At 35.5% G+C, this 26,012-nt stretch overlaps 1 protein-coding gene across 2 annotated transcripts in view; it reads left to right on the forward strand.

Moving 5' to 3' along the window:
• Smr (nuclear receptor corepressor smrter) overlaps positions 1–26,012 on the forward strand; it is a 389,247-nt gene that overhangs the window by 234,672 nt on the left and 128,563 nt on the right. For both annotated transcript variants that reach the window (XM_081768606.1, XM_081768607.1), the window contains exons 9-10: positions 1,505–1,811; positions 18,422–19,092. In XM_081768606.1, the coding sequence (XP_081624732.1) occupies positions 1,505–1,811; positions 18,422–19,092 (978 nt within the window). The remainder of the gene's footprint in view (positions 1–1,504; positions 1,812–18,421; positions 19,093–26,012) is intronic.

A 26,012-nucleotide genomic window follows, 5' to 3' on the forward strand; every position in this document is an offset into this window, starting at 1 on the left:
TTTTCAAAAAAAAATATATATATATCCTTCAAGATATCAAGATATCAAGATATCAGATTGAAATTTTGCACACACATTATATACATAACAACGTATTTTTCGAAAGATCTTCAGATCCCTACGTGAACCTAGGCCCGGGCCAGAGGCGCGCAAAGTATTATTTGAAATTTTTTCTTTCGAAAAACATTCCGGTTTTCTCCGATTTTCCCGTTTCTGGTGTATAATACGGACAAGTGAGTGGTGCTCTTGGATTTTTTTTTTTTTTAATTTTCATAACGAGGTACAAATTATGATCCTTCGATAAATACTAAGGAAGCAGTGGCTGTTTGGGCGAAAATCTAAAATCTACCTCAGAAAGTGGAAATCCTAAAAGGGTTAATTTATACAGCCCTTTCATTCTGGGTATTCAGCATATTCATGTAGAATGTCCGGAATACGCAGACCTGAGAGATTGTTTAGGACTTCCTAAAAGTCAGTGAGATTTTGAGGAGTAATTCGGTCTTAAGTGAACGTATTCTGACATTTGTTCGTGAGATTGGAGTAGTTAATGTGCTGTGAGATTTATCTTTTTAGCTTCTTGTAGCCTTTTCGTGATAACTGTTTTAATTTATATGAGAATACACTTTTTAGATGTTCTATTTTTTTAAATTTATATGAGAATACACTTTTTAGATGTTCTATTTTGAATTTTTAATATGTCGTGGCTATTGGAAGCATGATCGGCATTGTTCGTCGGGCTTTGGCCTTATCGCAACGGAGACAGACAGCCTCACTGCTGTCGTCCCCATTAAACTATAACAATCAATCAATGTTCTTCTTACTGAAGATTAGACACCTCTGTCGCACGGGATGGTATCTGGCATAGAGCGCTCATCTCTAGTTTCTAGGAATCCTTGGTTCGATCCCAGTTTAAATAAGTTTGTCGTGACAATACCGTGTCTTGGTTTTCGCGGACTTCTCCAGTTTCCTCCCACTTCTCATTCCACCACTTCTCTCATTATCATTCACCTTCATTAACCATCCTCTCTTTTAGCCTAAAGGGCAAACTCATGGGGAGTAAAACTAGAAATTTAATTTTCAGCTTCACTCTGCTGTGTCGTGGATTAGATGCAATACTAGCTTGTAGTGACCACCTAGCATAAATTGGTGGAATATTTTAATGTACTTTTATTATTGTTATTATTATTTTGTTCTTACGCTGAAGTGTTCACAATCTTCTCCCTTTATTCAACATTCTCCAACTTTCACGAAAGGAAGTACTGTATACAAACACATTTAGTACAAAATCGCTAATAGAACAAATATGATATTAGGGGGACGAATGTTGAATAAATAAATAAACTATAGGGCTAATAGAATACATGTATTTAAAGTATTAAGTATAGATTTTGTTCTTAAGAAAATGATATATTTGTAGGCGAAGTATTTTCAATCTAAACGTTGATGTATTTATTTATTTAGAAAAAGAAAATTCCATACTTATTGTACGTGTTTGTTTTTTCAGGCACTTAACATTCAAGAAGAAGTTGATAGAATATTTCAAGGCTAAGCAACAGGAACGAGAAAGTCGCGAGAAGTACCTTACTGCCACATATTCCAAACTCATGCAGGAATGGCTGAAGAAAGTAGAAAAATGCGAGAATTCACAAAAAAGGAAAGCCAAAGAAGCAAAAAACCGTGAATTTTTTGAGAAGGTGTTTCCCGAGTTGAGGAAGCAAAGGGAAGATCGTGAGCGGTTTAATCGTGTTGGTGCTCGTATCAAAAGTGAAGCAGATATGGAAGAAATAATGGATGGTCTGCAGGAACAAGAGGTAATTTTTTCGTACTCCTTTGTGTTTATCAAGCTGGTTTCACATTTCTCAAATACTTAAACACGTAGTTCAGTAATATATCTATTTCATGTGAGTTTACGGGCTTCAAAGTGGACCCCTCTGTTATTACTAATTTTAATGCTATGACGTTAGGTTAGGTAGTGTGGCTCCTTTATTCTGGGAACTTCGCTAACACTAACACATTCTCGTAACCAGTTTCGAATATCGGAAGGGGTGGTAAAATATTCTGAAGGTATAAACCAAATCTTCTCTCAAAAATGAGCGGGTGTCGGACATAAGCTCACCGGCAGTCTTATATTACAGGGGCGGACAAAAGCTCACCGATAACAAACATAAGCTCCCTTAAGGGACTTGTAATAAAATACACCGAATATTGAAATTTAGGCTTTGACTACTTCCTAAGCAGAAAATGGAGCTACTATCTTATATCACTTATCAGGTATAAAAAAATAATAAGGACGTTGCGGAGTTGTGTTGTATTAAGCGTGGGCAGGTAATAATGGCACTGGATTCACTGGAAGGAGTGTTGCAGATGTCACGTACAGCAAATTTATGTCTAACACATTTCGGAATGAAAGAGGCGTATCGTGTGCCATGTATCCTACCTTCCACGAATAGCGTAGCATAGGCTGATATTGTGATGCACATAATTGATTATAGATGAAAGAATGAGCCTTAAATTCGAAATTGGGTGGTTTGTTGCTTTGTAGTGTTTCGGAAACTCGTTTGTCAAACTTATCACCTGATTCTTGAAAGCAGATGTACAGTTTCTTCGCAAGACGTCCTGACATCGAGAAGAGCACCTGAATGGTATAAGAGTGAGTAGTTGATGCAACGGATTGTAAACAACGTCGATTGACTTCTCCCCAGTCACTGATAGTGTTCTATTAGTTGTGAGTTCGTACTCGAATTGACTTTGGTCGGTATTGAACACTGTGTGGGCATCAATTGAATTGCCGTTTACATAGTCCGTAACCTCTTGTAAAACTCCAGTGCTTTGGTTCTCACGGTCTATCCATAGTAACATTTCGCCTTGCAACGAACCGTGTGATCTTTCGCGATATTTTATAGTGGCGTTTGAAGTAATGAAGAAAATAGGTACTTGTTTTAAAATTGGAGATGCCCATCGCTATAGCGGCTTGTTCGGCCCACGACTTTAAATACCAGTCCCATGTTACGCGCCTCCTAAAATTTGGAGTACATATACTGGCGAATTCGTGTAACTTTGTGATTCTTTGTTCCACTTTATCCAAAGCCGTTACAATTCGCTTCATTTTGCACGGTGTTGTCTTGAACTTTCAGGCAGTTGCTGCGATGGATTTTTTCGCAACTTTCACATTGTCATAACCACTCTGCCTAGTTTTCTGCGAGAAGTATTCGTGAATGCTTTTCTGTTTCACTCTTGGGGGGGGGGGGCTCATATGAACTAGCATTGGATTCCATTTATACCAGCGAATCTGACATTTCACTTTCATCCGCTCCTGTGTCCGACGTTCCATCACTTTCCTTGTCACTATCACGCCACAAAGTTTGTCCTTCCCACATGACAGTGCCTCCTTCGACATATTGTTCCAACAGGTTTAACAATTCCTGTGCAATACACTTGTCAATGTACGTTGAAGCCGTCGCATCTATTGTGTATTTTTGCGTAACCTCCGTCACTAATACTTGTACCACAACATGAGGATTACAGGCCATAGCGCTAATTGTACTACTTATTCCTCCACAGAACTAGTTACTAGCGGTGGAACAGGCCCACGCAGTATCACGCTACTTCCAGCAATAGTCACTAATATACAACATGAACACCATCTACCAGGTGTATGCCCTACCACCCATTAACCTCGTAGCATCAAGAAGCCCGGAACTTGATCACTTCGAATGGAGAGTATGGCCTGTACAAACTTATGTGCTTTCCAGCGAATTACAGTACCACAACTACTACTACGACTACTCAATAATAATAATAATAATAATAATAACAGTAATAATAATAATCCCATACCAGTGGTTCTCAATTTAATTCCGATCACGACCCCTATATTATCACTCCTCTTGCCAGCGACCCCCTTACATTTTCTAGCTTGAAATAAGCTTGTGTGGGATATTTAATTAATCTATTGCGAAGGTCTCAATATGTACATCTACTTCTATAATAGTAGAATCTATTTCTTGTATATAGTGAATACAGTAACTTCCCTAAAAGCGAATGGATTAAAACCAAATTTGGTCAGTTCATTCATATTACAAATATCGAATACGATCCGTCGTATTGTTGCAAAATGGAGGCCGTAACTCCCTTAATTTCTTCTTCTTCTTCTTCTACTACTACTACTACTACTACAACAGCAACTACAACTACAACTACATCAACGCAGAAAGCCATTTTTGCGTTGAACTTTCAGCGTGTCCCTTTTCTCCACCGGGTAAACGCGTTCGTTTGGAACTTACGTTCGCATATCGTGTTCAATTTGATATCGATTAGCATCAATGACGTATCAGAGATCCCATCACCACCGACTGTTATCATCTTGAGTCAGCAATATTTGTCTTCGTGAGAAAACAAGTTCCAGTGCATCATATTCTGGCATTTATGACCAGAGTACATAACTTTCAGGGGCTATGGGGGAAGATCATTTTACTTCCTGTTCGAGGACGTTGTGAATCGTAGGAGTAAGCATATTTCCATCTTTCAATATGTCTTTGCACTTGTGCAAGTTTCAATGCGATACTCGTCGAGGAATTGGATAGCTTTCCTTGTTAGTAAATAAGAGAGAGATTCATTTGATGAGTATTGGTCTGCAAGTATGACGACAGCCTTAAGACTTGAACTCTGCAACATTCTTGATAGTTCTGATGTCTGATAACTTCTATACGACATTAGTCATATAGCCTATTTCCTATTGAGGAACTAGGTCTACTAGTAGACAAAGCCCAGATTTAAACATCCGGAGCAATTTATTACAAGTTTTTTCAATTCCCGCCCACATTTAACACATTAAACCCTGCAGCATCCTTATTATTTTATTCTGATATCTGACAATTGATATATATCATTAGTAGCTCTATTTTCTACTGAGTTAGGCCTACTACTAGTCAAAGTCTAGATTTTAATACTTCTTCATACCCATCATACGTTTTTCTAAAGCAAAATGAAATATAGGAAATGTGTTCGTTTGCATTTGAACAAAATTCTTAGGATTACAAAAAGAAAAAATATTTTTTCCGAATTCCGGAATTTTTCTGAATTCCGGAATTCGGAAAAAATATTTTTTCTTTTTGTAATCCTAAGAATTTTGTTCAAATGCAAACGAACAAATTTCCTTTTTGTAATCCTAAGAATGTATGATGCAAGTTAAGCTGAAACTTCCATCCTAAAGTATACACTACTCAATCTTCCCATGGTTAATGAGATGTAGTCCAAAAGTACGATTTACTCCTAATATTTAATTTTTGTTTTACTGTGATATTGTCCAGAGGTAAGACATATATCACACTGAGATAAACAACTTGACATAATGAAGATGTTATCATACGTAGTTTTCCAGAAAATCGTGAGAAAGAATTTTTATGAAGTTAAAATATACGTCGCTTGTTGCCAGTGTGATGCAATTGATAACTTTTATGCTGGAATAGTCTTCTTCTTCTTCTTCTTCTTCTTCTTATTATTATTATTATTATTATTATTATTATTATTATTATTATTATTATTATTATTATTATTATTATTATTATTATTATTATTAATCGTTTATGTACTGTAAAAGAAAAATATGAACCGTTAAGTAGTAGATTGTTGTTTTTTGATATCTTCTAACAGTAATAACAAACTGCTCGCAAATACGCAATGATTATCAAGGACAATGACATATTAATGTAAGTACTACTCTGCAGACTAGCAATAAACAATAAACAATAACAGATAAACAATAGTTGCAAAACAAAAACAAAAAAAAAAGTAACTAACTTGGGCACGTCAGAATGTTCGCGAGAATATAGGGACGCATTGAGACTAGCAAAGAGCGTAGTGTTATTATTAGTCAAAGAGCAGTACGATGGAGGCATTAACGTTAATGTTAATGGCACTAATGAGCACTTACTTGCTCTAACGGTTAACCTCATTTTTGAGATGATTCTTAGAAGTGGGCGTGTTGGCATGCAGTTAGAAGACTTATATCCATTATTTAAAAAGCACACGTTATCTGTGGAGTACTAACGATTTGCGTCACTATCGAACACTAACGTAGCACTAGCGAAGTTTAAAGTCGAAATTGGAGTCTGACATAAGTGGCTTGTCAACTTCACGGACATTATATTTTCCTTGAATGCAAGAATTTTGCGCCCGGGAAATTTGCTCCCTATCACAAAAATAGGAAAAAATGCGCTCGCAATATATTTGCACTGGGATGTTTGCGCCCTACCCCAAAAAGAGGGGAAAATGCGCCGGCTATATATTTGCACTGGGATGTTAGCGCCCTACAATTCAACTTATTTTTGTATTGTGTAAAGTAACTTCCACTCACACTTGAACTAGGCTTGCCTCTCATCGTCTCAGTGAGTTACTCCATCCGTTATAATATTCCGAACAAATGAAAAAAAATACAATTTTAGTTCACTAAAGGGCAATCCATACAAATACAATTTTTCATTATACTACAAAATTTACAATAAAAGTATAAATGACTGATATATAATTATTTATTAATATAATCAAAGAGTATAATTTAATCTACAAAAGGCTGTTTGGCTCTACCCAGATATCTCTGTTCACAATCCCTGCGAGTTGTTTGGCTTTTCAGGACACAAAATATAGAAAAGAAAATGTAAAGTGAATGTAAAATCAGTTCAGTAATATTATCAAGAAAACTATGTACAGTGTGTTTACTTGCTGGAATTAGACTTCAAACACACAATTGCGTTCAGTCGTTCTTTCAGAAAATATGTTCCGGGGGCACACTTAGTATTCCGGAGGGGGATCACTGCTGGTACTATTCTATTTATTATTATATTATAGACGTATTATTTTGGTCTCCTCCGAGGGGGCACTCTGAGAGCTCTGGGGAGGCCAGTGTTCCCCCAAAATCATCTCTCTGGAAGAAGCAGTGATTGCGTTGATCCGTTGTGTTCTTTTGGCTTATATTGAAGTTCATTCTCCCCTTATGTAGCCACAATGAAAATAAATCACAAATGGCATGATTGTGGGGGGAGGATTGTTTATGCTGTAATGTCAGCCCCTCCGAGCAAATGCGTAAGCTCCAATAGGTTCTTTTATTTCGCAGGGCTCAAACTTTCCGGTGGAGGTACATCGCAGGCGCAATTTTCCCTGTTCTTGAGGTAGGGCGCAAATTTCCCAGGCGCAAAATTCTCGACACCGTTCGAATGACCTCGGAAGACTATATCTTTTTCAATACTTTTTTATATTCTTTTACTCGAGATTTCTTCATAGCTTCTTATTAAAATATTTACTAATATATCCTCATTTTATTGTCCTAACCAATCAATATGGGTATGTTGTCAGTAAAATAATTAGATTGATCGAGCCTCTGCTGTGTAACCACAGTATTTCATATCATCCCCCCATTAGAAATCTTGGCTAAACGAACAAATATATGTTGCCAATAAAATAGTTTAGAATGATTGAGCCCCTGGTAAATAACCACAGTATTTCGTGACAGACCCCCCCCCCCCTTCCTATTACCATATTCTAGCTACGTGCCTGACTCAGCTAATTCTCTACATTCTTTACCAAGCACACATTTTCTAAAGCGGAAAATGCTCTCTAAATACCTAAGCTCATTATTTTCAGCAGATCTACATTCTATCTACATGAATGTCATATATGTCGCTTACTGGAAACCGCTTCTCTCTATCTATTACTATATTTACTATATAATGATTAACGTTAAAACCGGAAATGGTTGATTTGTACCGCTTCCGGTTTGAATATTACATTCATCAGGGAACTCGATTCTTAACTATTGACTCTGTACATCATGGCCAAAATTGATGGTAATCCATCAGATAGTTCTTGAGACTGTTTGTTTCACTGATGGACAGAATGAATATATGGCTATAGAGTTTTGATAAAACTAAATTCGTTAATGAGTGATGATGGAACAAATATAAGAAAGGGAACCAAGAGTAGGCCTACCACCGAGAAAATTTTCGAACACAAAATTAGCCATCGAACACGCACATGTCCTGGGTTAGAATACCATAGATGAAAACTCTACCACTGAGTCATCAATCACCCGCTTATTAGTTTTATTAATTATTATATTAATATAAATTAATGAATGCTTCTTATGTTAATTATTGAACAATTATGTTGTATACTTCGTAGTCAAAAATTATAAATTTGTATTTACTGTACATACAGTGAGCGCAGAAAGTGTTCGTACACCTATGCTATTGAAACGAGAATGCCTGCGAAAAAGAAACAGAAAATTTAAGAAGTATAATAACACACACAATATGAATAATAAAACTAAGCTTTATGAATATATCAATAAAGAACCACAAAGACAAGTTTAATGGTCAGAAAGCAAATAAATTCCGTAGAAAGTGTATAGAGTAGACGAAAAAAGTGATCGTACACCTGACGTACGAATACGAAACAAAGATACCACAACTGGGGTTCACTAGTATTCACCTGAGTATACACCTCTGTATAGCATGACGAGTAACAAACAGAATGAGTTTAATTGTGAATAGGAGTGAAAAAACTGCGCGGTGGGCTGTCAAAATGGGAAGCAAGCGAACAGAAACAAATGAGGAGACAAGAAAAGTAATTATTAAATTGCATAAGAAGGGTAAGTCTTTGAGAAAGATAGCAAAGCTTGCAGACAGTCCTCGTTCAACAGTACAAACAATAATTGCGATGTATAATGTTTCTATCACTGTGCGGAAAAAACAAACAAACTGGAAGACCAAGAGTGTTGAGTGAACAAGATAAACGTTACATTATTAGGGAAAGAAAAAAGGTTCCGAAAAGTAGTGCTGTGCAATTGGCAACGGATCTGGAAAAACGCGGTGTTAAAGTATCAGCCAGTACAGTGCGGAATATTTGCAGGGTATCATGGTCGGATAGTCAGGAAAATGTTCTGGGTGAACAAGACAAATCGTATAAAGAGACTAAAGGTTGAAAAAGAGTATAAAGATAAGGGATCAGGCTTCTTTCTGGAATAAGGTCATATTTTCGGACGAAAGTAAATTTAATCTTATCGAGTCCAATGGGAGGCGTATGGTATGGCGCAAGGCGAATACAGAGATGAATCCTCAAAATCTCGCCCCTAAAGTAAGACACGAAGGAGGGTCCATGCTCGTCTGGGGTTGTATGAGTGCCTCAGGAGTGGGTCGTCTCCACTTTATCGATGGAGTGATGATCCACAAAGTGTATATTAACATATTAAAGGAAAATTTCCATACTAGTGCGCAGAAGATGGTTCTTGAAAACAGTTTATTGTTCAGCAAGACAACGACTCCAAACATACAGCGGAAAATACTCGATTGTGGCTACTCTATAATACCTTGAAACAGCTTCGCACACCTCCTCAATCCCCAGATATTATCCCCATAGAACATCTATGGTCTGTTCTGGAGACAAGAATCAGTACTAAAGAAGGCCTGAGAAAAGCTATTTAAGAAGAATGGGACATAATCAGTCCCGAAGCTAGAGAATTACGAACTACTACAGGTGAAATCAATGCCACGAAGACTACAGACAATCATTAACGCACAGGGTAATCCCACAAAATATTAAATAACGTAATATACTTTATAAGCATTAATTCAAGCATAAGTGTACGGTGACTTTTTGCGTTTACAAAAAGGAATTCTCTCTTTTCTTCTGAACAAAACAGTGATTGTGTTTGCTTGGCCTTTCTCTTGTATATTGAAATAAAATGTATGAATGTGTAGTCTTAATTCTGGTTATATATATATACATTTTCCACCTCCCGTTCTCATGCTAGCTGTTTTCAATATAAAGTATGCACGGTGTACGAACACTTTCTGCGCTCACTGTAGGTATGTTGACAATAAGCGAATGTTATTAGAATATTTGTTGAGATTTCTTTTCCTTCACTGCCTTTCGCCTGGTTAAAAAATAGTTTGCAGTGCTTTGGAGCAGCTGCAGGTGGGAACGCGATAATGTTTGAGACACACCGGCGACTTTTTTGTGTGTGAAAATAAGACCTTCCTCATAAAGCAGTAAATAACTGCAGTAGCAATTCTCTACGTAAGTGATAAAGACATATCCAACTACAAGAAACTAATACAGTATATATATTCATTATTGTGTTTCTCTTTTAACAGCTACTAGCTAGGGATGGCCAATTCCAGAATTTTTACTTTCCGGAATCCGGAAAGTAAAATCGGAAAAATTCCGAATTTTTTCTAAATTCCGGATTTTTTTCGAATGTCGAAATTTTTCTGAATTCCGGAATTTTTCCGAAATCGGAATTTTTCCGAATTCCAGAATTTTTCTGAATTCCGGATTTTTTCCGAATTCCGGAAAGTAAATTTTCCGATTCCGGAAAACAAAATTTCCGGAATCCGGATTCCGGAAAATTTTGGCCATCCCTAATATATATATATATATATATATATATATATTTTAGATATTTTCAGCCAGTGAAAATAATAATAATAATAATAATAATAATAATAATAATAATAATAATAATAATAATAATAATAATAATAATAATAATAATGAGGTACCCTTTCACCAAAATTTCGTTTACCGTTATTTCTGTGCTGCAAAATTTCCTGCACCGGAAATTTCAGCACATGGGAGGGGTTACATTACTTTCTTCAGTAAAAGAAAGTAATATTCTCTTGTTTGTCAAAATTTGTTTTCAATTTATATTTTTATATTCAAAATCTATTTCATATTAATATTCAGACTAGTTTTCATTTTTGTCATTTTTCAGTTTGCCATTTTTCCGCTGCCTATTTATTTTTTTCAGTTTGCCATTTTTCCGCTGCTTATTTATTTTTTTCAGGTTTATTTTCCTTTGCAATTAAATTAGTTAATCTATAAATGTAAGTAATTATCATTATTGTATTCTTTATTGCATTAATTATCTTATAATATGGGTGTACAATTATCAGTAATGAGCTTATGTCTGCGACCCCTTTTTAGCCTCTTACTAGCATATTAGGTATGTAGCTTTAAATGAAGCATTAGAAAATTGATTCGTATTACCCTAAATATAGCTTTCCCCGACTATTAAGGTAAGTTTTTTTGGTTTGCAAAGATATTTGTGTTTAGTATATAATGTGTCATTTATATATCACAATCCATATATTTAAGCTTTTGTTCTCATATAAGTCTCGTTAGCTTTATGCGAATATGCATGAAGCACACAAGAACTTGATATTCGATTTGGGCACTTTAATCTGTCCTTCATAGATACACTTACGGATCTATTGAAGTTTCCTAGAGTGTTCATTTCATGTTCTGTTACCAAGTACCGTCTATCAGAGATGCTGAATTTATTCTTGAAATTTTAGGTAGAGCGATAAAAAATAATTAAGACATTAAATTAGTTAGCAGCTAAAAAATTTGTATGCAAGAAAAGACATTTAATTAAGATCAGACGCGGCGAGGTTTATTGGGTGTCAGAGCTATTGGGTAAATCTAAAAGTGGTACTGCTTGTACGGGAAGGGACATAATAAAAGTAATTTGTAAAGAGTGCATTGTGGACCTTGGGAGGATGAGCACTGCTGCCGTCCGTAAAAAATGCTTTTTTTCTAAGGATGGGATAAGTGTTATCGTTCATCTTTTGTAGTTTTGACTTTTTTAATTTGATACCAGTAGCAACTTCAATCTTCGCCACTATTTTTGAAAAGAGATACTAATCCAATTAATGGATGATAAGGTTAAACTCCACTCCTGTATATTAGAGCTGAAAGGTTTTATTTAAAAGAAAATCGGATCAAAAACTTCGAGCAGGAAAAAGAAAAAGACACTAAAACAGCCTAAAACATAGGACACGTTTATTTCAACCTGACACATCGACCTCCAATGTATATATGGATATGTAAATGTGGAAGTATAAGAATGTAGCGTGGTTACTGTTTAACTACAAATGGATTAGCCATTCACTGAAGTTCCTCAGTCAGTTTTTTTCTCTATATTTCGAGTGTTTTACTTGGACACTTCTACAGGGACACACAATAACGTAAGCCCTTTTTCACAACATGGTCTCCACACAATTTTTGTAGCAAGAGTAGTAATTTAAAGACGGTTACGATTTTTTTTTTTCCAGTATTGATGATCATTTGCTATTCCGTTTATTTTACTATATACAATAATATATCCTAAGATTAACATTCCTTGAGATTAGTACACTAACCTCATTCTTATACCATTTTTAACGGATTTTTGTATATAAATTCAATTAACAAGAATCCATTTGCGAAGAAAATGGAATAAACATAAAATATACTTAAAATAAAGAGTATAACTAGGAGGTTAGTGTACTAATCTTTAGGATGTGTATTTGTATGTTGTTGTATATAGTAAAATGATAGTAGTAGTCCACGATTTGATTCAAAAATTATATGATCATATTGTTAAAAGGGTCTTAAGCTATTGTGGTCTCTGAAGAAGCGAGTTCGAAATATATGAACAAAAATTAACCGAGAAACATTTGTAGATAAGTAATCTGTTATACTATAGTACGTTCTATACGCTTAATAAATAATTACAAACGCGCATTTGCAAGAATCCCATTCTTTTTCCTCTCTTTCAGTAGGCGACACTGTGTTATCTGCATTTTGATTTTGTGTGTGTTCATAATATTGGCACCGCATTTGATTTGTTAGTTTTTTAATAAATTATTCAAAATATACTTAACGTTTTATATAATGTTCCACATAGGAATGAAATTTGCAGGTTAGATACGTGAAGTTTGGTCGGCCTTGTTAGGAAAGGTTCTTGTCCTTTCTTAGTCAAAAAGATATCCTGTTTGGTTTCTTACATTATTTTGTAAAATTTAATTTTGATGGATATTCTTGTTAAACGTTCTCACTCATGAATCACATTGATTGCTTCTTCAGTGGTTGTGAACAAGTTTTTGTACCTGTTTGGGTCTGAGAAGTACAGCACACATTCGTACTCCCAACCAATAGAGATTATTCTAATCACAAACAAAAAATGATAGAAGAAATTTATTGCGATTGATATACATACCTTGGCTATTTTTGAACGTACTCACCATGAACTCCCAGACATTTCTAGTAGCGTGGCACAAGCTTCCTCATACCCTCAGTGTAAACATCTGCCGCCTAAGGTCCAGAACTAATGTCTTGAATGTCGTTGAAACGCTTCGATGCAAGTCACTTTCTTCAGGTGAAGAAAAATAAAGAAATCGCTGGATGCAAGGTTGAGGTTATAAGGGGGATGAATGTGTTTCATTGTAATCTTTGAATATTGTTCGCTGATTTTGGATGGCATGTCGCAGATTATTCAATATTTGACAATATACATGTGGTGTAATTGTAATTCAGGTTCCAAGAATTCCACAAGAAGCACATCCTTTACGTTCCAAGACACGATTTCCATTATTTTGTAAACTGATGGTGTTCGTTCCCTTTAGAAGAACCGAAGTGCGGCCATTGCATTGACTGTTTCTCCGACTCCCCAGTAGCGTACGACATCCAGCTTTCATCCCCATCACTATAAGAAGAAAGGTCATCCCGATCCACCCACCCCCCCAAAAAAAAGTCAAATACAGCTATGTTCTTTGTGATCATCTGCCAGCATTTTTGGCACCAACCTCGCACACAGTTCGTTCGTGATAACCCATCTTGTCAGTCAAACTTAGATGCACTCTTTTCTCAAAAGCTTCTGAAAGCTCTTTTGCAAGTTTTAGTTATTGTGAACCGGCGATTGGCTTGCACTTTCTTGTTAATGTATTCCACCAGATCGTCCGTCTGAATACTAGGCCTTCCGCTACGCCCATTTTCTGAACATTTGAACACCCTCCCCAAAATTATTTGCACCATTGCCTGACCTTCCCCGCGCTCATTACTGTCAGTTCGCGAATGACAAGCAATTGCTGATGGATGTGAGCTGCACTGTGTCCTTTGGGGTTCAAAAATCGTATGACATGTCACTTCACGTTTGGCAGGATTTTGTATTACGGCACCTTAGTGCTACTCGCACTACTCCCACGTACCCAACTCCATTCCTACGATTCTATCTTTGTTGCAAGCACAGAATATACTAGAACATCGTCCTGCGCATGCTCAGCGTTTCCAACCCTGTATAAAAATACTGCCTTTTTTCCCACATGCTCCTCTTATAATTCCATATTCGAAATTGACCCTAATTATAAAGCCAGAGTATTGCGATGAACCTAAATGGCTCTCATATAATAACTTTTTTTAAAGAATGCCAAGAATAAAAATCTATCGTTCTTTTTATCACTCTCGTAAGTCATCTGGCTCCGATTTATAGTGACAATTTCATGATATGAATCCATTGCTACCTAGCACTGAACGATTCCTACAGTTCCTAAATAACAGTTACACTGTGAATACGTTGGTCCTTCTCTATTCAGACTACTGCCATCGTAGGTATAATGTTAGGCTTGAGTCTGATGCACGCCAATAGTATATCTCCATTCACTACACCGAAACTTGCGTTACCTATATCCTTGGACGCTCTAGGTACTCGGACCCGCTCCACCACATGCCCCCTTCCCCCAACTGTGTTAACATACTGTCATCATCATTCTCCCTTATCCGCAAACATTCAGTTATACGAAAATAGCCATTGGAAAGTGTCCCTCAGCCTCCATTACGTGTAGAAACTCACGTTTTGTTTATTCCATACTTCCGACTTGCCCCAAACCGAAAAAGATTTTTGACCTGGCTGAAAATTCAAATCTTCACGCACAAATTTCGAAACCTTAACTCTTGGAATTTCCCTCACTTCGTCTGAACAAATGGCAGAAATCTAGATGTATAAAGCCTGTCCCATATTCGACACCAGTATATCCAATATTTTACCACAAAGGTAATTCCCGCGATTGTTGTAGCCTCATTCACACCATCAAATTCACCCGATTTCCATCCTTCTATTTGGAAACTTTAGTGTATGAAAAAAAAAAAAAAAAAAAAGTTCGTACATTTTTATATAATAAACCAATATTAAGATCGTCCACGTAGTAGCAAACATTGTTCTTGTTCTTATATTATCTTTAATACCTAAGCTTTTGCAACCATTTAGCGTGTAAAATGCTGATAACGAGTTCACATATTCTAATTAACATTTTTATTAAAAGTGAAACTCATGTAATAAACTTCTTGATTAACAAACATTCTTAATCATCAAGAACATAGCCAGTCATATAGTGTAGGTCTATGTACTATTCTCCTAATTACTGCGCATGTTTCTAACAAGGCACTTTGATCCATTATTTTCAGTGCCAGCTCTTATCAAGCTGAATTCCCAGAGGTGTTTGAATGTTTCTTCAGCTATGGAATGTTTTGACTCTGAGAAAGATAAGCTAAAAATTCTCTCTTTTATCCTTTTGTATGTTCACTCTGTCGTCTTTATGGTGATGATCCTTTTTACCATGGAGAATTCTTTAATGTGTATGGTTTATTTCTCCATGTGTCTGTATCCACACGACGTTAACGCAGTATGTAATAATTTTTTACATTCCCAAATTTTCATAGTATTTAATTTAATTCTAACAATCAAAAATAACGTGCCTCTGAGTACATAACTAATAAACTCTATGACTTAGGAACTATATTATTTATCACCACAGAAGCAAAACCATTATAGATCTTATCCTGTCCTCCTACCTCCTGGAACTAGTCAAGAAAAGTTTCTACCCCTACCTGTCTACAAAATTAAGTATCACAGTTAAATTTTGCAGATGTATTACCTCACTAAGGATTGTGTACATTTCAATTGATGTGGAAGGGAAAAAAGAAAACTGACATGTTGGTTTATACGGTATTATTTTGATACTTGATAGTTTAATTCAGTGCCCATACGTAATATATAGTGCTCTTGTGTTCTATTTTAGATAAACTTTCATGTTTGTCCATCATTGGCATATTTTTAATGGATGTAGGTACCTTAAAATGCCCGTGCTCTAGGATTCGCTTTTTTTAAATAATAAACATTATAAATAAAAGCCGGGAAAATTTTAAGTTTACAGATGTCGAGATTAGGATTAAGATTTGATTTCTGGGCTCTCGACATTTATAGCCAAGTTAGCCCGTCAGATATGAGAGATGACGTCCCGGCGATCAAACAGGAAAGGGAAGGAAGGAAGTGACTTGGGACCTATATCTTAGATACCTACTTTTGACTGGTGAGTGAGAAAAATCCAGGAAGACCTCACTCAGGATGACTGACCTGAAAAAGCTTTTATAATTTTTCGACCGAGTCTCCCCACCGGGAATCGAACCCGGGACAGCAGCTGGCAAGAAAATCATTCAACGTTATAACTGATATCACATTCCAGGCTGGCTTTACTAAGGACTCCTGTTACTGCCCCGGCAAAATGATCTCGGAAATTACTTGGAACACGTAAAATTCCAGAGTCATGAGCGTCCAATTTTAATTTTATGAGAAAGTCGAAGCTTTCGCTGTTTAGTGTTTGCCTTATCTGATCGACCTTTGCTGTGAAACCATGAAGCTTTTTAAAACTTATTTCTATAGATCAGTCACTTTCAATTGGATGCTCTGTAACTCTCAGCGTTGATAAAGACAATGATGATAGACAAAAAAGGACTTAGTCGATGATTTTGCAGACACACTACATGTGAATTCATGATTAATCGTAGACACACTACATGTGAATTCATGAACCGAGCGTGAACAATTGCCCTATGGAAAGCAGAGGTCGCCCATTTTACTGTATCACGGCCTGCTCGGTTCATTAGAGCGTTCTATTATTCCTCACGTAGTGCGGAATTTAACACATGAACAACCTACATCCCGGCACTGTTAAGATGAGGGAAATGTTCCAAATTGCTTCCTGGGCGACAGAAGAAATCCATGTGTAGACTTGTCACGAAGTTTTAAAACGTTCGGAGCCTGAGTCTGATCTTTGAATAATACGTAATCAGAATAAGTTTCTGTCGAAACAACGCGGCTATGCTGCCTCACCCTCCCTACAATCCGGAACTGGCCCCATGCGACGCCTTTCTCATTCTCTGGAAGCACATCATTATAAGACGGTAAAAAGAGTGCAAGTAACTTCGACTTAGTGCCTGACGGAAATATCGGTTTCAGGCCTCCAGAATTACATAAAGCGTTGCAAAAGGACCAGGAATGTTGTGTTGATACAAAAGGATCTTATCTTGAAGAATTCTAACCAATTGTACATCTCTTTGTGAATATAATCCCAATAGATTATGGATAAGCTTCGTACTGTACCCCCCCCCCCAAAAAAAAAAAATGAAATCAATGAGCTTATTTCATTTTTATATTTGGATGAAAATTTTTGTAGTTATCTGGTGCCTCCATAATTGAGAAACCAAAAATTAATAAAATATGAACTTACCGGAGATGTAATTTTAGTATTTTGTACATTGCAGCTAAAAGCCTCAGTGTTGTTTGATCCAGTATGATTACTTATATTAGTGCTGCATTGTGACTATGATACTTCTGATTGATCTAGACAGAATTTAAACGTGAAATTTGCTGGTATTCTCCTCTTTATTAAACTCAGTTCAAAAATTATCTCAAATATTTTTCCAGTTAAACTTACAGCATACAATGAAATTGTCAGTATTCAGATTTTTAAAGGACAAAGAGGTTTGCATCAAGGCACCATCACCTGAAAGAGTTAAAATTTATTCAAGGAAATTATTAGTTGTTGATTAGTTCAATGGAGACTGGATGAGACGAGATCTACTGTTTAAGTTGGGATCAAAACTATTACTTGGGTTTATATCCAAGGCAAGTTCACTCTCCCGGGAATAAAATCCTAGCGCACGTGCGTTAGCCACTCTGCCGCGGAGCACTCAAGGAAATTAGTTTCCAATGAGTATGATGTAATTTCTGATAGTATTTTGGCTGAATTTCTTTTGAGTGTTCACTATTTCCTCTTCCTTGCTGTGTCTCAGAAATTAAAGAATATTGATGTAATCCATAATTATTTAGTATAGGCAATATTTGTAAACCGTTTTCGAGATAATTCGTGTTGTTGAATATTTATTAATTAAGCATGAGTCCTGGCGGGAGCCCATGTAGTTCGGAACCCATGTTGTAGGTCCACATCTTATTGCCTCGCTGCTGACAAGGATGCAAAACTCTAATTCGGCGATTAAACGGTATCAATTTGTAATCGAGCAAAAATATTCGGACAACGAAAAAATACTACCACATCTGACTGTTATATTAAGTACTATCTAGTATCTATAAAATTACAAAAATAAATAAAATTTAGTTTCTGTAGTTCTTTGAAATAAATAGGAGTGAAATAATCTGTGTGGAGCGACCGATCAGAGCTCTAAAATCTATTGGAAAATTAAATAGGGTGGATTGTATTCTGTTTTGTGTTACTGGATATTGTTTTCATTTAATATTTTGCCTTTGTTTCAGATGGAAGATAAGAAAATGAGGTCGTATGCTGTGATTCCCCCCATTTTGTTAGACGCTAAACAAAGAAAATTAATGTATGAAAATAATAATGGACATATAGACGATTTTATGGCTGAATATAAAGAACGGCAACTGTTAAACGTATGGACGAGTCAAGAAAAAGAAATATTTAAGGAAAAGTATCTTCAGCATCCGAAAAACTTTGGTTTGATATCATCATATTTAGAACGAAAGAGTGTTTGTGATTGTGTACAGTATTACTATTTGAGTAAGAAGACTGAGAATTATAAACAATTGTTACGGAAGTCGCGTCAAAGGACTCGAGCAAATCGCAACCCACAAAAACCGCAGAACCTCGTACCAGATGTGTTAAATACAACGGGTGTTACGACAAGACAAACTGTCGCACAACTACAACGCGAGTTGCAGCAGAAGCAGGAACAAATGCTGGATTCAACGAGCGTTTCAGAGATGGTAAACAGTATAGCAGCCTCGACAACCGTTACGGCTGGTTCGATTTCTTCAGCGCCAGACAACTTAACATACACAACAACAGTGACCTCGTCTGCTAACAGCAGCACCTGTGGCAGTAACAATATCATAGTTAGTGGTAACAATAACAATAATGAAATCATAGACGATAAGGACATAGACAAAGAGAACAAAAGCAGGTACGTATTTGTTAACTACATTGCTTTCAAATGCTAATTGATTGTTTACTAATTTAATCCACATTTTCCAGTAATCGTGACTAATCTCACGTGTCACTTCACATTTTTTTTTAACCTTTAAACTGTGTTGTTACATTTTTCTGCACAAACTGTTATGTGAGGTCTCTTACGTATGTCATTACTATTAAACACACTTATATAGGTTTTGAAATAAAACTTTACTTCTTATACAAGCTTTTAACCTTTAATGTCATATCTAATTAAAAAGTCAGTGCAAATATCTTGTTAACATTTTCTCATATATGATTTGTTTTTAATATACAAAATTAAACATTTTTTTTCAAAGAATAATATTATTGAGTCAATCCACTCTAAATGATAATCATGTGACGCTCGACCATCTCCAAAAAATATATTTTTTTCATGAATGTTTAACCTATATCAGGATACTTCAAAACCTCGATCATTGAATTTTTAAAACATCTCGTAGTTTACGCAGCGGTTGCTCCCAATTTGCGTTTTCCCCGATTTGAAGCATTTACGGATTATTCAACATCTCTACATGAGTAAGTCCTACCGAAATGAAACTTGCTGGGCGTCTCCAACTTGGTGCGGAGCTAAAACTTTGTCTTTTTAATATTTTTTCCTAAAACCACTTGAAAGGGGTGAAATCAGGACCTACAGTAGCAACGTTTTTGGGCATTGAAGACTTGTTTGGGAAGAGGAAGCATCTGACGTAGAGATCTGGATTTGTGTGTGCATGTAGTCTGGGATCACAAGTTTATACATAAAAATATGCAGACCTGTAGCTGCTCCCAAAGGCCTCTAAAAAGATTGTAAATTTGGGAAATTATGCCAATTTGGCATATTTCACTGTTCAAGATCTCCAATGGGCCTGGATTAAAAAAATCTGAAATTTTGGGAATAATTTCTCCTTTAGTATACCATAACACACAACAAAGCGCGTTTTTTGGTTTTTGAGCAGAAGGGGGTCAAAGTATTAAGAAATGATGACATACTCTAGGAGGTGTTTTGTTTACAAGTTCAACTGGAAATTCATTGTTGTGAAGTAAAATACAGTAGGATGAATGGTTAGTCCAGTCAAGGTTCTCAAGCTCGTTTCTTTCCTCTAGTTGTAACTCACTGTCTTGCCACACCCATAGCAGCACTAGTGAAGAATGCCGCTATCAGCAGAAGGCGAGAAAAGTCAAAATGTACACTTGACAGAAAGTCCGTAAGCACTCATTGCTTTTGCTGCTTGCTATATCAATGATATTCAGTCATGTTTATTTTTGTTTTAACTGTCAACTCATGTAGGAGAGTGTTATTTTTTCGTTTGATGTACATTCCCCAGTCAGTGTTTATAGCGAGTAAGTATTCACTGACTGGGAAATGTAGATCAGACGAGTCTTCTCTATGAGGTGACAGTTAAAACAAGAATAAATATGACTGAATAGCATTGATACACCAAGCAGCAAAAGCAATGAGCACTTACGGACTTTCTGTCAAATGTGCGTTTTGACTTTTCTCGCCTTTTGCTGATAGCGGCATTCTTCACTAGTCTGCTGTGTGTGTGATAAGACAGGGTGTAACAACTAGAGAAAAGAAACGAGCTTGAAAACCTTGACTGGACTAACCATTCATCCTACTTTATTTTACTTCACAACAACGAATGTCCAGTTGAATTTGTGAATAAAACACCTCCTAGAGTATGTCATAATTTCTTAATACTTTGATCCCCTTCTGCTCAAAAACACAAAACGCGCTTTGTTGTGTGTAATGGTATACTAAAGGAGTAACTATTCCGAAAGTTTCAAGTTTTCAATTTGGCAGGACAAATACATGCTGATATATTCAAAACAACGTAAACGCCTGAAATCGAAAAATCGCGAAATGGCGGCAACCGCTGAGTCACCATGCGATGTTGTAAAAAAATATTTAATTGTGGTCTTGAAGTATTCTTATATCGACTCAACATTTCTGAACAAATTACATTTTTTTAAAAAAAATCGAGCGGAAATTTTCCTTTTTTCTCAATCTCTTGGCATGGATTGACCCTATTGTAATATACTGCTGTTTCCCTTGGAGTCATTTTTCCTTATTTTTACTTGAAACTTACGAAAAGATTATTATAATGTTTTATCTTCGAACATATATTAAAATATTTATCTTAATATTTAATATGATTAAGTTCACCATATATATCTTTCCTCTGTTTTATCCACTTCCATACGGCACAATTTTGATGTCAATGGAAAATCTAGCACAGGAAACACAATATAATCGTAAATAATTTATAAAAGTAAAAGTAAATGAAACGCTTCTGTTTAGTAAATAAAATCATTTGTTTATTTTCACATTTTTTTCAAATGTCACTCAGCACATTCTTTAACATCACCATTTTGCAATGCTGTTAATCAGGCCTATCACAAACAGGTTCTTTAGTTCACTTCTATCTGTAATTGCATATCTTTTTCCATAAATATAGTTTTTACGAGCACAAAAAAAGATTTTCTTTTCTTCAAGCAAGTACTGACTCTACCGCACAACCACTCTATTCTCACGTTGGTCTTGAACTGATTTTGAAGATACCGAGACTACCAATTTTAATAACCAAAGTATAATTCACGTTTGTTATTTTCAGTATTTTATAGTGCCTAAAAAGACCCCAGAGCACAGTTTGAGGGTTAAAGTAACTGTGAAGCAAAGGGCAACATAGGAAGTATATGAAAAGTTGTATGAATAATGGGCGTGTTAATTTTAGCTAAGAAATATGTCATCTTATGGCGACAAAATGTTAACGGAAAATAATGTATTAAACGTCTTGCCAGCACTCTCTGTATTTCAGGGCGCTATACGTTTTCCAATTGTTGATATTGTCTTTTGTTTTAGTTCTTTTGAAAAATCGCTAATAGTGTTAGAATGCTAGTTCCCCATTGTATAAACTTTAAAAAATACTACTAGTATTACTATTAATAATAAATATCGATCTGTTGCAAAATTTAGAGTGAGCTTTCGTAATTTCCAAATAAATAAATAAATAAAATAGTAAACTTGTTTATCAAGAAATATCGTATAATATTTGTTACGATGCAGTTTTTTAATAATGAACAGCATCTTGCAGATTCTGACCACTTTATTAAATAGCAGTCTGTATGAAGTAGAAGATTTCGCAGATAAAGTGTAAGGTTATTATTTCAATTTTGCAGTATTTTGATAGACGCTGAAAAATGTATAGGAGATCGGGTGTAGTGAAGGCGGAAAAAAAAGAAGCTAAGGTAACTCGTAAACGATTATGATACTAATGATTAGAGGTTATTACTTTACAATTAATTAATACCTGTAGTTATCTTTTTTTTTTTTTAAAAAAAAAAAAACCTTCCTTTCCATGGTATTCCATTACAAACCTATGAGTAAAACTATTTAACCTAAAAAAAAGTACAGATATCTATTAAATACCAAAAAATACTATATTAGAACTTTATATTACATCATGCAATGTCAAGTTAAGGAATATATCAGTGCAGCACCTATGAAAAAGCTGTTAAATTGTTATCTCTAAACTAAACAAGTACTGCAGTCCATAAAATGAGTACTGACATAGACCTGCAATTCTGGCAGTAATTTTTCTTTTTAAAAAAGTCTGACTTTAGAAAGAACTTAATTTTCCGTCATGACGTGAGTTTAGTAAGTATTCTTCTGTCAGTCAAGTGAAGATATTGACATCCGATGTTTCGAATACGATGTCTGCATTTGAAACGTCGGAGTACCTACACCTGGCTGATAGCCTGAGGACACTTACCAAAACCTCACTTTACTGTAATAGGGGGAAACTAAAGATGGTAGAGTGTAAGGAGATATAGGTTCTTACTATCAAGTTCAGTAATTTCAAGTTTTTATGTGAATTATACATGACATATGATCGAAGCATACTGAGTTTTCAGAATTTTCCAAAAAAACAAAACTTGTGTCTATACAAAACGCAGTTTGTTGAACTCATTCTATAAAATAAACATCATTGGTCATATAAAGAAATTGAAACCTGGGGTCCTGTTTTCACTGAGACATATTTGTTGATTATGTTTGCGTTCAATGAAATGTTGACTCTTAGCATTAATAGGAGGTTTACAAATTGCAGGCGTTCGTTTGATTGATTAATTTATCCAACTTTTGCAAAGCTATGCGACTTTAGAAGCTCAGAAGAGCCTTCCAAAAATGTTCAGTATTTGTTAACATCTATTTACGGACTGTCCTGTTAAGTTCATCTTACAAGAGCTCAATGGGTAACAAATCCGATGGCTGTGGCGACTATTTCATTTGCTGGTGATGTAAACTTATTCTTTGCATTGAAGATAAATACTGCATAGCTTCGAGGAAAGTTTGGGATGGTAATCTTGTTGTAGTATAAAGTTACTGCCCCAAATCCGCGTTCGTGATGGAATTCCATGCTCCACTTAAACTTTATAAAACACGTTTATGCCCATTATTTCATTAATTCGAACTAAGTTATCAACGTGGCAGGCAGTCTGTAAAGATCCTCAAACAGTGACGCTATTGGGATATGCTTGTATTAAATTCTTTAAGTTTCTGATAGTGATGATAGATTGGGAGAGATAGTGAAAGCATATCTTGTAGTAGTATCCATTACCTTACAATAAGTCTTGAAGAGACTTACATTCTAAGCAAATTTATAAAAGAATGGGAATTCAGTAAGCAAGATTAATTACAAAATGTGATTTCATAATAAATTGCTGAACTCAATCTCTTCAGTCTCGATGCATAAAGAAGAGTAAAGCTAAGCAAACAAAATAAAGCAAAGTTAAGCAAAGTGCGCTTTTCTAGTTGTCTGCATGATTGAAACAATATATTGAATATTAAATACAACATTAAGTCAAGAACTAACTCTTGCAAATGAATACATTAAGGTAAGCCTTGAGGAGACTACCAATTGAGATATACTTCTCAAAGAGACAAATCAGTAAAGCAAAACGTATAAGACTTACATTGCAAAGTATCGGCTAAGTTCTCTCATATCTCAGAAAATAATGTCCAAAATAAACTGTTTGTTGAGAGAGAAGCGTCCATGTATGAATTCAATTAGAATCGGAGCGTTAGAATGTCTTTTCCGTAATTTTTCTCAACTATATATATGATTTTGATTTTTACAAATATCACTTTCATTTTGATGAAATCTAGGAACTGGATTATGCTAAGGCTATTTTGTAGAGTGTTTACGTCCTTCGGGTTTTACGTTCACTTTTCTTAAAAATAGTTTTGTTTTTCACCGAAGTTCCTGATTTCATGTACATGCTTAACAAAAGTTTCGATTTACGTATATGCATGGAAAAAAATTAATATTTCAACAAAATACATTGTAAGTTTTTAAATTAAAAAAAAAACTTAAAAAAAAAAAAAAACTACCTTCACCGTGCCTTGCTGTAGTTAATGGTTGGGATGAAAGCACACTTCGGAACGACGACGCACAAGCTTCTATCATTGGAAGGCGAAAGATTAGAATTTAAATTCGTCGGTCTCAAGTGCTCTCTTCCATTATTCATCATTCCAGTCTTTATCTTATTTTATTTCATTTTATTTATTTTTATTTATTCATTTTTGGCTCAGGAGTATTCTTTTGTAATTTTTCCTGCTTTGAGGAATGGTTTCTTTACCGCAGTCCTACCGCCAAGAGCTATAGGTCTCTGAAGGCGCTGGTCCACCGTCCTATTTGATACCGATTGTAAATATCTCTTCCATAGTTCTGTTGGTTTTTCAGATCCGTTAACGTCTATTTATGTTTACTTGTTTTTCCAGTAAACGTAACCTTAAGAGAAGTTATTTTTGGATGATCAGTGTGTTTCCGTGTAATATTTACACCACTTTGTGACATTCAAGAGTCCAACGTACTGCTGTACCCGATCACTGAACAATTTTTCACAGATAATTACTAATTACTCTTTTCTCTTCCGCATTTTATAGTAAGTATTTGGATGTTCTTCATACTATTTAACTTTCTCACGCAAATAAAAACAGTAAGATCGCATGTCACAGATTTGCATTTCGAATAGCGCATACACAACTGTTCATTGAAGTAAAGAGACAACTACTGACAAGGGCTCATACATCCCTTCATTGAAACGATGCATCATCAAACATAATGTGATGCTAGTTGTCTGTTCATTAGTTTTTTTTTTTTTTTTTGCTGCTAAGCAGCATTCCTCAATAAATTTGTCTCGATGTCAACAAGACAATGAATTTTCGTATCCTTACATGAACAACGTTATTTATTTTTAAAAATGAGTCCCAATAAACATGGTTTTGTATGGACACAGTGTGTTTTATTTGGAAAATTCTGAGAAATCAATAGGGGTAAAACTCAATTGAAGGGTACACATCTTTTATCGTGATTTTCATCAGAAGATTTGCTTCTTTCCTGGAGATCGTTCCACGTGAATGCCCACATCACCCTCTGGTGAGTTCGTCATACTTGAAGCGACCACTTTCACTTTGTCATAGTTGTTATCAGCACTTTCCCGGTGCGGTAAGACTTATACGATCCTAATTTAAGGGGATACATTATTAGAAATACAATTCTGAATTTTGGCAAAATTCCTATTTAATCTTTAAAGTTGAAGAGGTAATAACGAAAAACTTGAGCGATGTGTTTTAGAATCAGTTTCACTCTAATATAGGTGCCGTGTTATTGAGTCTGTTATTGTTGGCCATGAATGATATTTTTTATTATCGTAAAAATTCGCTTTTGTAAAACTTCTTTTATAAAAACTACAAATAAAGGGATTTACCCTGACGCCATTTTGTTCTTAGGTGCCGCGGTGGCTCAGTGGTACAGCGTTCACCTCTGGTACATGGGGTTATTTGTTCAATCCCAGCTCGCGCTAAATGAGCTTTTTGGTGGACAAGCA

The sequence above is a fragment of the Thermobia domestica genome, chromosome 8 (assembly GCF_964235325.1).
Source record: "Thermobia domestica chromosome 8, izTheDome1.hap1.1, whole genome shotgun sequence".
Taxonomy (NCBI): Eukaryota; Metazoa; Arthropoda; class Insecta; order Zygentoma; family Lepismatidae; genus Thermobia; species Thermobia domestica.